At 40.3% G+C, this 16,826-nt stretch overlaps 1 protein-coding gene across 1 annotated transcript; it reads left to right on the forward strand.

Moving 5' to 3' along the window:
• The first annotated feature begins 15,007 nt into the window (after window positions 1–15,007).
• LOC110880889 lies at window positions 15,008–15,334 on the forward strand. Its single transcript, XM_022129507.1, has one exon. It carries the CDS (start codon window positions 15,008–15,010, stop codon window positions 15,332–15,334), a length of 327 nt encoding a protein of 108 aa, XP_021985199.1.
• The last annotated feature ends 1,492 nt before the right edge of the window (window positions 15,335–16,826 follow it).

The following is a 16,826-nucleotide window of genomic DNA, read 5'->3' on the forward strand; positions in this document are numbered from 1 at the left end:
AGTGCTCAAAAGTCAAATTCAGCAAACAGGAGAAAGGAATATCACCAAGCCAAACAATGCTTTGATCTGAGTATTTGGGCTGAAAATGGTGATTGGTACGATAACAGAGTGTGTTACCGATGCGGTTATCAAGGGCACATTGCTGTTAATTGCTAGAGAAGGAATTTTGAGATGAGAAGATGCTTTAACTGTCAAATCAAAGGTCACATTGCCAGAGATTGCCCAAGGAGATTGAATGACAGATTGAGGGCTAAATCTCAGAAATTGGCAAAAATTCCAGTCAAAGTCAAGCCCCATGAACAGAAGGTTTTAAAACCTGAAATTCAAGAACAGACAATTCAAGAAAAGAAAGTTAAACTTTCACAGGGGCAGAAAGACAGACTGAGGAAGAAGAGGAAGAAGGCGAGAGAATATCTTGAGAAGTTATTGTCCTCAGGTTCATCTGTTGGTAAAAATACGAGTTCTGATGAATCAACTCCCTCGATTGCAAAGTCAAGCAAGACGAACTCATCGGATACAAATCTGAAGACGAAAGAAGAGAGAAAGAAGAAAAATAAGGTGGTTGGCGATGAATCTGGCTCATCAAAGTCAGACAAGCCACCTTCAGGCAATGAATCTGACAGGTCAAAATCAGACAAGCCATGTGCAGGCAATGATTCTGGTTCGTCAAAGCTAGAAGAGCCTGGTGTTGAGGTAAAAAAGGAGAATTCGGGTTTAACAATGGATGATGCAAACTTTCCACCATTTTTGAACAAGAATTCGAAATCACCCAAGGACCGTCAGGCTTGGGTGAATCTGTTTAAATAGAAAAACCTGACTTGCCGGAGTTCCCAGGTTGGTAAGCGTGGAACATGAATCGGCACATTTCTTGAGAAATTTCACTTTGGTGATTTTTCGTTTTACATGTGGTAAATCAGGGACATTAAGTTGTACTTGATTTTCTACAATTGGTTGATGGTAAAACTGGAAATGATAAATCTTTCAAATGTTTGAAGAAAACAAGATGATGAGACACCCCAGAATCTACAAATGATTGGTAAACAAACTAAGTTTTCCAGAAAAACCATTTTGATTAAAACAAACTTAAGTGTTTTGAGATCACAATGGGAAAATAGTTTGTTAAGAGGGGGAGTTCTGATTGTTTATGCTGGGTGGATGGAGAATTGTAGTGATTCTCATCAAGTTGTCAACTTTGTACAGTCTGTTTCAAATTTTCTTTGAAAATCAAAATTGAAACATATTTTGATTTTAGGGGGAGTAAAATTTTTAAAAAATTAGAAAATTTGAAAATGTCAAAAACATAGAAAAATTAAAAATGAGTTTTAGTGCAAATAGGGGAAATGATAGTACATCAGCTAGACTGGCACAGTACGCTAATTTGTAATGTATAAATGCAATTAAGCAGTCTTGCTAAAGATGTGTCGGTAGGTTTTCTCAGAATTAGTAGATCAGTTTGGGATATAAACATAAAATTAACTTGCGTCTACGTGGGGAACATCTCTAGGATATATAGGTAACCCCTGAAATCCTGTTTGAAGGGTCCCGTATTCTGAGATACTAGGTCTTTATATTCAGTGATATCTGGGGTATTATTCCGGGACTTCTGCTGTATGGAAGTACTGACCTAGTCCCCGAATAATACTTTCTGCAAAAAGCTTTGAAATATAAGCTCGCCCTCAGCAATTTGATTAAACAATAAAATTGATAATCTTTGCTGTTGTAATCAAAAGATCCTCTAAAGGGGACCCACCAAAAGTCGAAGCCGTCATCTCTCTGCGTATACGGAAGTATCGACCTGAGCTCTCACGGCCCTCGCACATAACCCCTTTACAGATATCAGATGTGGTATACTCACCTGTAAGACTGAATACTGGGGTCTGGATACGGGAGTATATACTGAGGTGGGACACATGTAAATGTTTAAGTTCTAAAACACTAATTTTGTATCCCGAACAGGTTGAACATTTTGTGAGAATTTAAGTGGATCAGAATATCGACAATCTATGCGAATTGTTTAAAAGCTTAAAATGAAATAACAGCTTAACGGTGCTAGTGTTTAGTCAACAGCTGATATGATCCTCTTGCACGAGCTCGCAAAAATATGTTTGTTCATAGTTCGTTTCTGCATTTAATTTTTGCTTTTATATTTTAAAAAAATCCAAAAAGATTTTCGACAACTGATGTTGAAAAGCTGATATTCAAAATCTCGAAGGCTAAAGAAGATGAACAGTTGGTTTGGTTAAATTGGTTTGAAGTGTTTAATCAGATTCTGGAAAGATTAATAGGTTTTAAATGAGAAAAATTCTTGAATATTCTTAGATAATTAGTTGATTCATTAAGTTGAATCACAATTGTGTTTGTTTGTGACAGAGTGTTTGAGTTTTTGTGTAAATGTTTGAGCTGAACAGAGAAAAAGCCAGGATATAGTTTCAATGGTGATAACAAATACCAGACAGCGATCCCAGCTCGATGATAGGGAGAGTCTGACGGGAGTTAGATCCAGAGAAAGATCCAGGCACATGATTCCAGGAAGAAGTTTCTGAAGTAGATAAGATTCTAGGAAGAGTTCCTGAAGAAGACCAATTAACAGTGAAGAGCTGTCAATGCTTGAAGACTCTCACTGAAGATTCCGTCAACATTCAAAGGGAGTCTGTTGGTGCAGTTGTCTGTCGACTACATCTTAGTTCGAGTCTTAAGCTAGGGCTGATTGTATTATGCACGGAAATCGAGAAATCATGTTTTAGATATGGTTCCGCTTATGTGTCATAGGATAGGTTCCGCTTGAATGTTATTAAGAAGGTTCCGCTTATAAGGTAGTGATGTGGTTCCGCTTATACGTACATGTACGTATAAGCGAAACCTACTTGCCTATATATAGTGGGCTGATCAAGCGAAGATAAGGAGCAGTTGTGTGGTGTAACGGCGAAGCCCTGCCAGTTTGTCTCCAGAGCTTGTAATTTGTTAGCAGATTAATAAAAGAGACGTTAAAGTGTGAAATCAAGCTAAACAAAGACTGAATCAATGAATTCCGCCTCTGATTCAGTCTGAGCACTCTTCTGATCGACTCATCAGGTCGTCTAACGATCCTACATACTCGTTTAGGTTCAATAGGAAATATTAGAATCTATAAATCTTGCACTGGTGACAAGGCATGAAGGCCTACCTAGCCATGTATGTGAACGATGTTTGACTTGTACGAAAGTCAATGTGGAATATTAGAAACCTCCTGGTTTGTGCCAACAACCGGAAACACCCTTATGGAAATGAGAACAGACTGCCATGGATTTTGTCACTGGCCTACTTAAAACTCGAAACAGAAACGATCTCACAAGGGTGATCATTAAATGTTTCATGTAACCAGCACACTTTCTTGCAATCGAGGAAACTGACGAGTCTTCACAATTTGTGAATATTCCTTTGAGAGAGGCGGTCTCTAGGCACGAGGTACCTGTAGGTCCCTTTTCTCGGAGGATCGAGAACAAACCTAAACCTTGTTATACTAACCCACTAGCGAGTGCGGAATCCAAGCTATTAGGCAAACCGGGATGAAGCAAGAACAAACACAAGAACCCACAAAGTTCACCGATTAACACCACTGTATTAATACGTATGAAGGTTTACGGTTACAAGCACAAGGTTTACAATCTGTTTGCAAACTCTCTAAAGTGTGTGTGTGTGTGTGTGTGTTTTCCAGCAGAGTTTCTCTAACTCTCCAAATGTGCATCTGTCTAACACTAACACACTGCATGGGTATTTATACCCATACATAACAGGTCTGTCCGAAGGATTCGACAGATGGTCCGAAGGATCATCTGTCGATGACAATGTGTCCGAAAGATCAGCATGGACATCGAAGGATCATCCTTCGATGCCTAATGGTCGAACCATGGTCGAACCATATCTTTCGAGCACCTCGAAGGATGATGCGTATCCTTCGAGGCTATCCTTCGATTCAGATAAACATCATGTTGTCCAAGTCAAACTAGGAGGATAGTTGACTTGGTCAACTTACAGACTGATTTGGAAACATCGTTTACATACAGACCGAATACAGACAAAGTACAGACACAAGTGCACCAACAAACTCCCCCTTGGCTGTAGCTTTGTCTTTATCTTGTCTTTATCTTCTATAGATGTAGACTTGTCTCGAACTTCGACAGTCTTTGGTCTTCGAGTTTCCAAAACTCTGATGTCCTTTCAAGTCTTCATGGTCGGAGGATCTTCAAAGTCTTCACGTCTTGAAAGCAGAGAGTGTATCAACAAACTACCCGTATCATGTAGGCAGTGTGTTAACAAACTCCCCCTTAACATAAGCTCCCCCTTGAGTTATGCTCGTGAAATACTTTAACTTTATGAAGTGAGATCCTTGTGGTGTTGATGATAGCCAGCGGCAACTCGATCATCTTCATCTTTTGAGTGCCTTCTCGTCGTGTCTTCATTCCAAAGCTTGTCATCGACCATGTTCTCCTAGCCTTTAGAATCTGCACATGCAAGAAATCTAAACGCGTAATGAGAACAACTGCTTGGAACATAGTATAAGCAAATGACACACGAATGACCATGTCACAATCAAGCACCGTCCGACAGTTTGAAAGTTTAATAAATTTTTCAAATTTTAAATTCTAACTTTCAAAACATGCAAATTTCGACCGTTTATGAAGATTTAGTCAGTTTGGTTTTCGTTCAGGTTTCAGGCAACGAAGACTTGAGCTCCAACATCGTACGATCGAAAATAAAGTAGAAATAAAATCTTTTTGGCTTTTATAAAGTTTATATTAAAACACACCTAAAATCTTTTTGGTATTTTTGAAAGTAAACGACAACAATTTAAAATCCTTTGAGTGTTATCAAACGACATCACCGCTAATGTCGTGCTGATATGCACCAAACGACGAAACTGTTTAAAAAAGAAAACAAATAAAAGTTAAACAGTAAATAAATATATACAAACATTCTTTTTGCGAGTTTCGAGGGTAAGAGAATCATATCAGTGTACGGTCATGCCAAAACACTCTTGTTGTTCAGTTAGTTAACATTAAGATAAGCATCCTATAACAATTATCGGTATTGTTGTCCACTTAAGCTCAACTTATCAGATGTAATCATGGCGAGAGGATACGTTAAGGTATGATTTATACTTACCAACCGGTGTTCATCCACATCACGACACATTCCCGTATCAAGGTATGCACGAGAGTTCATCTTACCGGTGAGTATACCGATTATCATCTGTTTGACCGTATAAATTGTGAGATACTCACTTATTTTGATTTGAAAACAAGTCCTTTGTGATATAATCACTTATTGATGAGGAACTTGATTTTCGTATGCATGAGGGCACAGGTGCAAGTCCGTGAACAGGTCAGTACTTCCGTACAGCAGAGAGACGAACTTGACACCCGGATAAATGTGATATTTTATCACTTATTTGATTTGGACATGTGATTGTTTATCACTTATTGAGGTCGAATGCAGTATGCAATATGTGCACGTATGTATAGTATCATGGAAGATCTAGACTTGCGTCCCCGTTATTTTTCGGTAAAAGATACAACCATGATACCCAGATGATAAGCAGCATAAAGACCGAATATCTCAGAACCTCGGCAATCTATCAAACGAAATTTCGGTACTAAGACCATATGCCAATGAATGGTTCCCACCTGATCTTCAGTCGATTAAGATTTATATCACCCTGCACACTTTAAAATGATTGTGAGCCTACCGATACATCTTATATAGAGCTGCTTATCGCTTTTCATTTAAGGTTTAAAGAGGTTTAGATAGACCACTGATGTACTATCATTTTCTCTTTTGCTCGCCAGGAAACTCATTTTTGTTTTTCTATTGTTTTTGTGTTTTTGAAATTTTTCGATGTTTTTGTATTTTCCGATTTTTGGATTTACTCCCCCTAAAATCAACAAACTAAGACAAATTTAAAAACACACAAAGATATTTACAAAAATGATTTTCCGATGTTGGTTTACTCTTGCTTGACCTTAATGCCGTTTACCAATAATAAGAAATCAAATCTAGATTTGTCAAAAGCTTTGGTAAATAAGTCGGCACGTTGGTCATCGGTGTGGACCTTAACAACATCGATTAGCCTTTTCTCAAAGCAATCACGTATGAAGTGATATTTGATTTCGATGTGTTTGGTCTTTGAATGCTGCACAGGATTTTTAGTGATATCTAAAGCAGCAGAATTATCAACGTATATAGGAGTAGTTAGGAATTCAAAACCGTAGTCCCGCAATTGTTGTTGGATCCAAAGAACTTGTGAACAACAACTTGAGGCAGCAATGTATTCAGCTTCGCATGTTGATGTAGCGACACACGTCTGCTTCTTGCACTGCCAGGTGACTAGGCGATTTCCTAAAAACTGACATCCAGCCGTTGTGGATTTGCCGTCGATTTTACATCCGCCAAAATCAGAATCACTGAATGCGACCAAGTCAAAGTTATTATCCCTAGGATACCACAGACCGGTGTCTGGATAAGCCTTCAAATAACGAAAAATCCTTTTGACAGCTGCAAGATGTGAGGCCTTCGGGTTGACTTGATATCTGGCAAGCAGGCATGTTGGGTACATTATATCTGGCCTTGATGCTGTGAGGTACATAAGGGATCCGATCATCGCGCGATAGTATGAAGGGCTAACAGGTTCACCCTTCAAGTCAGGAGTAATTCCATGATTAGTTGGCAATGGGGTACCAATGGGCGTTGCATCGGACATCTGGAACCGGCTCAAGATGTCTCCAACATATTTAGTCTGATGGATGAATATCCCAGACTCCGTTTGTTGCACTTGTAGGCCCAAAAAGAAATTCATTTCCCCCATAGCACTCATCTCGAACTTATCCTGCATGATGCGCTCGAAATTCCTGCACAAAACATCATTAGTAGAACCAAAAATAATATCATCAACATATACCTGTACCAGAAGAAGATCTCCATCTTGTTCTTTGATGAAGAGAGTACAATCGATAAGACCTCTTCGAAAACCGTTCTCCAACAGATATGTAGATAAGGTTGCATACCAAGCTCGTGGCGCTTGATGAAGACCATATAGAGCTTTGTTGAGCAACCAAACCCGATCGGGATGAACAGGATCTTCAAAACCTGGAGGCTGTTCGACATATACCTCTTCTTCAACCACACCATGTAAAAATGCACTTTTGACGTCCATCTGGTAAACTTTGAATCCTTTGAATGAGGCATAAGCCAGAAAGATCCGAATAGCTTCCAGACGTGCAACTGGTGCATAGACTTCGTTGTAGTCGATACCCTCTATCTGACGAAAACCTTGAACGACTAAACGAGCTTTGTTTCGAATGACCACTCCACGGTCGTCTTTCTTGCATTTGAAGACCCATCGAGTGCCAATCTTCTTATAATTCTCAGGCTTTTCAACAAGCTTCCAAACACCCAGCTTGTGAAATTGCTGTAATTCTTCCTGCATGGCCTCAACCCAAGCACTGTCTTTCAATGCTTCTTTCCACGACTTTGGTTCTTCTTGTGACACATAACACGCGAAGGACCAGTCATTTTGTTGACCAGATTCTCTTATAGCTGAATACAAACCAGCATTCCGGTTGTTTCTCAGCTGATTACGCGTCTGCACCCCGCGATGGACATCTCCTATGATATTCTGCTGGGGATGGGTATCGTGAATCCGCATTTCAGGATTATCTGGCACACGTGCATTGATACCCAAATTGTTCAGATTAAGATCAACAACCAACTCCACACCAGGAATGTGGTTAGAAGTGGATGCATTCCCTTCAGCAGTATCTATATTCTGCGTATGAGGTGTATCCCCAGAGGCACCTTGAACAGGAGCAGCTGGAGCTGAAGATCCTTCGGCTGCATCATGATATTCATCATCTTCAGAAGAGTCATTATAATCAGCAGCATCTTCATAAACCTCATTTTGAACCATATTGTTGACTGACGTAGAAGCTTGAGGGTCAACAACAATAGGTCTAACCAATGGCGAGACAGCAGCGTTGTCACTTTCCAACAACATTCGAGCCGCTGCTGATTCTTCATCAAAGGTTGGCAGATTGAAGGAGTCAAATAGCCCATCATAATCGAACATCCACGGATCACCCGGAGCCCTAACAGGACTCGTGTACCTTTGAACCCTAACTTCACTCCATAGCTCAATCTTTTTGGTAGCTAGATTCCAAACACGAAAATTCGGAGTTGCATATCCAAGGAAGAAACCCTCGATAGCTCGTGCACCAAACTTTCCATCCGGTTCAATCATAGTACAAGGAGCACCAAACGGTTCAAGGTAAGAAAGATCCGGTTTCCTTCTCTGAAGGAGTTCGAAGCAAGTCTTGCCATGTCTCTTAACTGTAAGAACTCTGTTCAACGTGTAGCAAGCAGCCGATACAGCCTCTCCCCAGAATTGAATAGGGAGTTCCGACTCTACTAACATTGTTCTTGCAGTTTCAATAATAGTTCGATTCTTCCTCTCAGCGACACCATTTTGTTGTGGAGTATAACGAGAACTGTACTCATGAAGAATGCCTTTAGAAGTACAAAACTCATCCATAACTTGATTCTTGAATTCAGTTCCATTGTCGCTTCGGATCCTTTTCACTTTCAACGTATAGAGATTCTCCAACATTGTAAGAAGATCCTTGAGGATGCCAGGAGTTTCACTTTTGTGTGCCATAAAAGATACCCAAGAAAATCTAGAGTAGTCATCAGTAACTACTAAACAATAAGCATCACCAAACGTTGTCTTGTGCTTCATAGGTCCAAAAAGGTCCATATGAAGACGTTCGAGAGGCATGCTGACAGTGTTGATTTTCTTCAAAGGGTGAGACTTCTTCGTTTGCTTCCCCTTTTGGCAAGAGACACAGATATCTTGTAGATGAAAACTTCTTACAGGCACACCATTCACAAGATTATTTTTCACCAAATGGTTCATTTTTCTCAAGTGAATGTGTCCCATTCTTCTGTGCCAAGATATAGACTCCTTTTCTGTGGCTTTTGAGACAAAACAAGTAACTTGTGCAGATGTAGTAATCGCTTGGCTCATATCGAGAATATAAAGATCATTAACTCTCGGAGCCGATAAGAGAACCCATTCTTGTGGAATTTTGAATCCAGGCTTCAGCACATAACAGCCAGCATCATCAAAAATCACTGAGAACTTTTTATCGCAGATTTGCGACACACTGAGAAGATTGTGATCAATTTGCTTCACATAATTGATCTTATCAAAGCACACGATACCATTGGAGATACTTCCTTCTCCAGTGATGTACCCACCTTTATCACCCGCAAAAGCAACATACCCTCCTCTAATATTTCTCACGTCATACAGGAGCCGTAAGTCGCCAGTCATGTGCCTGGATGCTCCACTATCAACAATCCAATGACTATTAATAGTTCCTCCTAGAACATCCTGCACATGTCAATTAAACACATCAGTTGAGAATGGGGACCCAAGCCTTAGTGGTCTTGGGTCGTCCCTTGGCATCACGATACGTAAGCTCTATCTCTTGATGGTTTTCAAGAACAACTGCTCCCCCTGAATTGTCACCCGACTTAGGTAACCAAGTTTGTCTGTGCCTACCAGTTTTTGAAGATTCTGGTTTAACAGGTTGTGACACACTTGGTTCCTTCTGAACTGTTTTAACTTCAGATTTTAAAGCTTTTTCAACAGTTTTTATGTTCTTACGTCGTTGTTTAGTTTCTTGTTCTTTTACAGTTCGTTTATCTTGTTTAGGTGAAACTGACCGACGTTGAGGGTGAACTGTTTCAGGTGAAGCTTTTTCAACCATTTTCTTCTTTGGAGCATTTGGGCAATTTCTGATAATGTGCCCAATTTCTCCACATTTGAAACAAGTTCTCCTTTCAACAGACTTAGGAGAACCTGATCGACTACCAGATGTTGAGGTCGTGGACCCAGAGGTACTAGCCTTTTCATCACACCCGTTTGTGTGTTGAGTGTAATTGTTATCACTGTTTCGTTTTAAGATTGTGACTTGTTTTACAAAATCTGTATTAGATTTGTTTTCAAAAGTTTCAATCTTATCAGTACCCTTGGATGACACAAACTTGACATCCTTTTCTTTCTTTTGAACTCGAGCTCTTGTTGTTTCAGGCTTTTGAGCTCGATTGATTGGTTGTTTACCTTTAGAAGCACTAGGTTGTAGAGTGGTTGAAGATTTCTGATTCCTAAACTGTTTTCTAATTTCAGATTTAGGAATTGGATCACATTGTGTTACCACAATTCCTGGTAGAGTTTTTCCCAAAAATTTGTTTGTATTGTCTTCAAAGACTTTATCAATCAAAGATTTATTTACATTTTTAATTGGAAAAACGTGATCTGAATAGATTTTACTATCTCCAACCAAGGTATACAACACATTACTGCTTTTAACAGTAGACACCGCCTTCTTTTCAACCTTGACAGGATCAATCACTTGCTCTTTAACAGATGGAACCTCAGGAGTATCAGGATCACAAAGGATGTGATTCTCTCGTGGAATATCTACTCCTTTCATCTTGCCAAGTGATTTATCCTGATCACTTACAGCCACATCTGATTCATCATCCGATGTCTCATAGTCCTCGATAATTGGAGGACTTTGTTTCATGGATGGTGAAGTTTCTTGTTCCTTAGGGGCTGTGTTTGAAGAACTGTCCGATTTGAACCCTAGGCCAGTAGAAAATTCCTCAAAGTTCAAAGGCACACTGGGTTCATACCGAGGCATTTCCTCTTCATCGGGCATCTTGGTATAGTTGTCCATCAAAGGGGGTGGACACGCCTTATACCCTACACCTTTCACGTTACCTTTCAGTTGTTGAACGTCTATGATGTGATCAAGCACAAATCGGGAGTTAGAATAACTATCCAATTTCTGTTTGATCGCATCATGCTTGCATTGGGCAATGGCTAATTGCTTCTTAGTTTCTTCCACAAGGTTAATGTACTCATTTATACTTACTTGTTTGTGGTAAACTACTTTGTTAACCTCGGACACATTTTTCTTTAATGTTTCTATTACAGATTTAAATTCTTTTTCATTCCGGGTTAAAGCCATGTTTGCCTCTTGGCATTTTGACAGTTCAATAACCAAATTCTGATTATGACTATGAAGCTTTTCTGATTCAAGCTTCATCTCTGCACATGATTTACAAATACTAGGAGCAGGAGGTTCAGAAGTTACCTGACTAGTAGAGGCTGAACCATTTGCCATAAAGGCAGTTTGAAAAGAAAAAGCTCCATCTTCAGAGAATAGCTTTTCCATTTCCATTGATGTATCAGCAGCCTTCCTAATCAGAATTGATTTCTGACATTTAAGCTCATCAGCTTCATTCAGTAGCTCCTGTATATCATCATCTCCTTCTTCATTCACATCAGGCTCTGAGTGATTATCCCCAGAAACAGAGCCTTCTTCATCCGAACTGCCCGAATAACCAGAACTGTCATCGCTCCCAGAAGATTCTTCTTTATGAACCTGCTCGATGACTTTAGCATACAATGCAGTTCCACTTCCTTGATCACCTTCACCAAACTGCACTGACCAGTCACATCCTTCATCAGCTTGAACAGCCAAAGCCCGATTGTGATTGGTAGCTCCAGGCTGTCCCTGATTGTTATTCACTGCCACCATCCTCCGTTCACGGTTTTCTTGTTGGGCATTCGCATTAGTCTGGTTTCTGAACGGGTTGTGATTGCCGTGTTTTGTTGGTCGAGTGCACTCACGTTTAAAGTGCCCTTTCTCGCCACAATTAAAGCACGTGACGGCATTAATATCAAACCCATACTTCGTGTTTTTCTTTCCTTCCAACGAAGTTCTTCCAGTTCTCGCCATGAAATCTTTTGCCCTTCTAACCGCACTAGCAAAAGCCCATTTAATATCCATCAACTCCATTTCTTCCTTGTCGATCTGATCATAATCTTCATTGGTCATGTTGATGTTTCCAAGCTGACCAGCTACCAAACCACAGTAAGCACTGACCATGGTGTTGATAATTTCCATATGTTCCTTAGCAACTTCAATACTAAGGTGTGAAAGATTTGAGTTGTCGACTCGGATTGTGTGATGACTTTGGGATTGAGGTTGAGGATTGCTTGTATAGTGAGCTTGCTGTTGTTGTTGTTGAGGTTGTGGTTGTGGCTGTGTTGGAACAGGAATGTAAGACCTCGGATCGAATTGAGGTTGTGGTGGAGCAGCTGTTGATTGAGGAAATGGAAAGGAACTCGTATTGGACACAAAAGCAGTTTGAAGCTTCGGTTGCTGAACAGAACTAGCTGAAGGACCAAAACCAGGCAAATACATTTCTGTATTTTGAGGAGCTGGAGCACGCCTTGCTTTCCTAATTTCTTCATCATTTTTATGTTCCAGCTTCTGAATGAACTCATAGATGTTAATCTCATCTAGAGCTTTAGTATGCTTCAACAGCTCAATAAACGAACTCCATTTTGGGGGTAGGGCGTCAGCAAACCTGTTCACCATGTCTTGTTGAGTAGCTGCCACCCCATAAGCACACATTTCACTAATCAAATGATAGAAACGTGTGGTCATATCATTCAGAGTCTCGTTTTCCAAAAACTGAAAAGATTCAAATTCTTTCTTCAACAAATCATGCCTAGACTTTCGAGCAGCTGCATTGCCTTCTCCTCTAGCAACTAAGGCATCCCACAATGCTTTCGTGGTCTTGCAATATGAAAACTGATGGTAGATGTCTTTGTTGAGTGCTTGAGTAAGTATGGCATATGCCTTTTTCTCCAATTCATAAGCCTTCTTGTCATTTTCAAGCATATTGGCGTAACCTTCTGAAGTGGATGCTCTACTTTCAAGACTTTCATTGAATGCATTGACAAAACACATCCAAAGGTCGGTGCTTTGTCCTTGAACATATGTGTGAAAGCGGCCTTTCCATGACGGAAAATCGTTCATGTGGTTCAGCTTTGGTGGACGATTGTTACTGCCTGTTTCACTCTCACTAATCAGAAGATTCTGAAGACTTTGACTTTGATTGGATACCAAAGCCCATTGACACGAACTTATTGATTGTTGTTGTTTTGGAATGGCACTCGTCATATATTCAGCCATCGACATCTGTTTCAGATCTGGTTGTGGATCCGTACTCCAATCCCAAGGACTTGTGCAACTCATTGTGATCAAAAATTAACAAATAACCTACACACCACAAACTGTTAACAACAAACAGACAACAATTGAAAGATACAATCTGATCGAAAGATCAAGACTTGTTCGAAGGATCAACAGTGATCGAAAGATTACTGTTGAGTTTCGAGCAATAGTCTTCGAAAGATTCTCAATGAAAGATCCTTATCTTTCGACTGATTATCACGAAAGATTCAATGTTCGAAAGATTTATATCTTTCGAATACTGATCTCGAAGGATTCACAATGAAAGATCCTTATCTTTCGAGATGTATCCTTATCTTTCGGACAACCAACTTTCGAAAAGATTCCAACTACGAAGGATAACCCTTAGACTTCGAAAGACTACTCGAAGGATGCTTATCTTTCGAGCTGCCTTTGATCGAAAGATGTCGAAGGATATCTTTCGATGTCGAAGGATATCTTTCGACAGCTCTGACACACTGACACAAAGTACGACGGGTTGGTGAAAAAGGTGATGTGTTGATGTACCAACTTTCGGCAGAAAGGATGGTTCTGCAACAACTTTTCACCAAACAATTGACTTTCAAAAATTTTTGCCAAAATAAGCAACCTTATCTTCAAGAACTGGTCACCGGAAACACACCGGAGATATAGCCGGAAAAATCAAGGTTTCACAAAAACGATTTTTATGTTACCCAAACCGACCCCGAACACTCCCGATAGGTTTAGTATGCGTTTTTATGCAGAAAACTACCAAAAACGGGTGCTAAACCAAGTGTCCAAACACACCAAGAACTTGAACAAACCGGTTTTAAACAAGGTAAAGAGCGAGGCTCTGATACCACTTGTAGGTCCCTTTTCTCGGAGGATCGAGAACAAACCTAAACCTTGTTATACTAACCCACTAGCGAGTGCGGAATCCAAGCTATTAGGCAAACCGGGATGAAGCAAGAACAAACACAAGAACACACAAAGTTCACCGATTAACACCACTGTATTAATACGTATGAAGGTTTACGGTTACAAGCACAAGGTTTACAATCTGTTTGCAAACTCTCTAAAGTGTGTGTGTGTGTGTGTTTTCCAGCAGAGTTTCTCTAACTCTCCAAATGTGCATCTGTCTAACACTAACACACTGCATGGGTATTTATACCCATACATAACAGGTCTGTCCGAAGGATTCGACAGATGGTCCGAAGGATCATCTGTCGATGACAATGTGTCCGAAAGATCAGCATGGACATCGAAGGATCATCCTTCGATGCCTAATGGTCGAACCATGGTCGAACCATATCTTTCGAGCACCTCGAAGGATGATGCGTATCCTTCGAGGCTATCCTTCGATTCAGATAAACATCATGTTGTCCAAGTCAAACTAGGAGGATAGTTGACTTGGTCAACTTACAGACTGATTTGGAAACATCGTTTACATACAGACCGAATACAGACAAAGTACAGACACAAGTGCACCAACAGTACCAACTTCTATTACCTCTAATTGTGAACTGAGTTTATACTCGATTCCTGACAGGCAGCACGCAAATTATGCGACTCACACCTAGATGTGAACACTGCTTATCACTCTCAGGCAGATGGTCAGAGTGAACGAAACAACAGACACCTGAAGACAAGCTGCAAGCATGTGTGATTAACTTGGGTTAAGGTTGGGAAAGGCATTTACCTTTAGTAGAGCTTTTATTACAACAACAACCACCATTCTAGTATTCAGGTAGCCCTGTTCAAGGCATTGTATGGGTGACAATGCCGATCTCCTCTTTGTTGGGCTGAGGTGGGTGACAGCCTAAACACAGACACAGGACTTGTACAGCTCGGAACTCATGAGAAGATTGTTTAGATCGGAAACCGTACGGCGGCAACGCATGACCGCCAGCAAAGCTGATAAACTTAGGAAACACTGGGAGTTTGCTGCAGGCGAACGTGTCATGTTGAAAGTCTCACCCTGGGAGGGTGCAGTGCGCTTTGGGAAGCACGACAAGCTTAATTCACGTTATGATTGGGCCATTCAAATTCTAGAGAGAATCGGTAAGGTGGCTTACAAACTTGAGTTATCCGATGAATTGGGTAACACTTATGATGTTTTTCATATCACTAACCTAAAGAAGTGTTTGACCGGTGAAACACTTGTAGTACCGTTACAACAACTGAAAATCGATGATAAGATTCAGATTGTTGAAAGAACCTATTGAAATTACGGACCAGGGAGGTAAGGGTCGTAAACATAGTCGGATCTCAATCTTGAGAGTTTGTTGGGACTCAAATCGTGGACCGGAGTTCACATGGGAACGTAAGGATCAAATGAAGTTTAAGTATCCCCAAATGTTAAAAACTGTTGAATTGTATCCTAATGCAACTAGGTGAATTTCGGGGTGAAATTCCTTTCAAGTTGGGATGATGTGGCACCCGAGGGAAAATCCACAGTCATCTCGACCTACCTATCCGGATTTACCACTTCGTTTCTCTGAGACCGCTTATCAAATTTCGGGACGAAATTTCTTTCAAGTTGGGAATGATGTGACAACTCGAACTTTCGATGTTAGCATCGTCTAAACTCGTAACACTTAGCTTGTGATTTGAGTATATACGATCTAATTATACGTAATTACTATCGCTTGGATAATGGTAAGTTGTGAAACGCTAAGTGTTGGTTCATAAATTCAGCCGCGCGCGATGTTGGGCTACACACCTTCATTCACCAGTCGCACATTTCATTCATGTTGCGGGCTTCTATAGGCCCAGTCTTGATCGGCCCAATTGGAACCCAACCCACTTGAATAAAATATATATTTGCACGATCAGGGATACAATTTGCATCTTTTTGCAAAGTACAAAGGAAAACTACAAACCCTACTCTTTCCCTTCCCTTTTGCAATTGGCGGCAGTTCTTTTTCTTCCCCATCAATGGCAGCCATCAACTGTAAACTCCTTCAAAGCTTTTGGTCACGTTTCCTATCTTGCACTCTCCTATTTTATCTAAACAACAAACCTCTCCATAAACATCCTCCAATTACCGGAATATCGTCGGAGCAAGTGATGTGTCGGGATACGCGGAGGATCACGGCAGGAACCATTCTTTGACTCTTTAATGATTGATAGCACCTCTATTCACGTCGGCACTGCAACACGACTCGTCGGAGACACGAAGACGTCGCTGGACGTACCCGAAGCTCTCCTTCTCTCGACTCGGCTCGGCTCTCCCTCACACGAATACTTGGTTAGTATAATCATCACTGATTTGATTTCCACTTGGTATATATCCTAGCTTTGTGATTCGATGTTGTGTGGTGTTGATGTATACATATACATGTGGACAAGTTGTTATCATGATCTTAAAGTGATCATGGAAGTGGAACCCATGATCTTTGATTTCATGTATGCTAGATTCGAATAGTGACCATATGATATATGGTTGTGGATCGGTTGTGATTGTTTACGTGATGAACTTGTTATGATATTGTTAACAAATGCTAATCGATAAGCTTGGATTGCATGATGTCAATAATTAAATTAAATTGTGGACTTCAACTTTAAAGTGACGTGTTCGGATTCGAGATTGTGTTATGCGATTTTTTACGTGTTAATGATAAAACTGATATTTGTAATCTTGTGTTGATGGAGATTTTGTGTCCGATGCTTGTCGAATAGATTAGTTATTATTTTACGCTGAATTTGTAATAGTTA

This window comes from Helianthus annuus, chromosome 1 (genome assembly GCF_002127325.2).
Source record: "Helianthus annuus cultivar XRQ/B chromosome 1, HanXRQr2.0-SUNRISE, whole genome shotgun sequence".
Taxonomy (NCBI): Eukaryota; Viridiplantae; Streptophyta; class Magnoliopsida; order Asterales; family Asteraceae; genus Helianthus; species Helianthus annuus.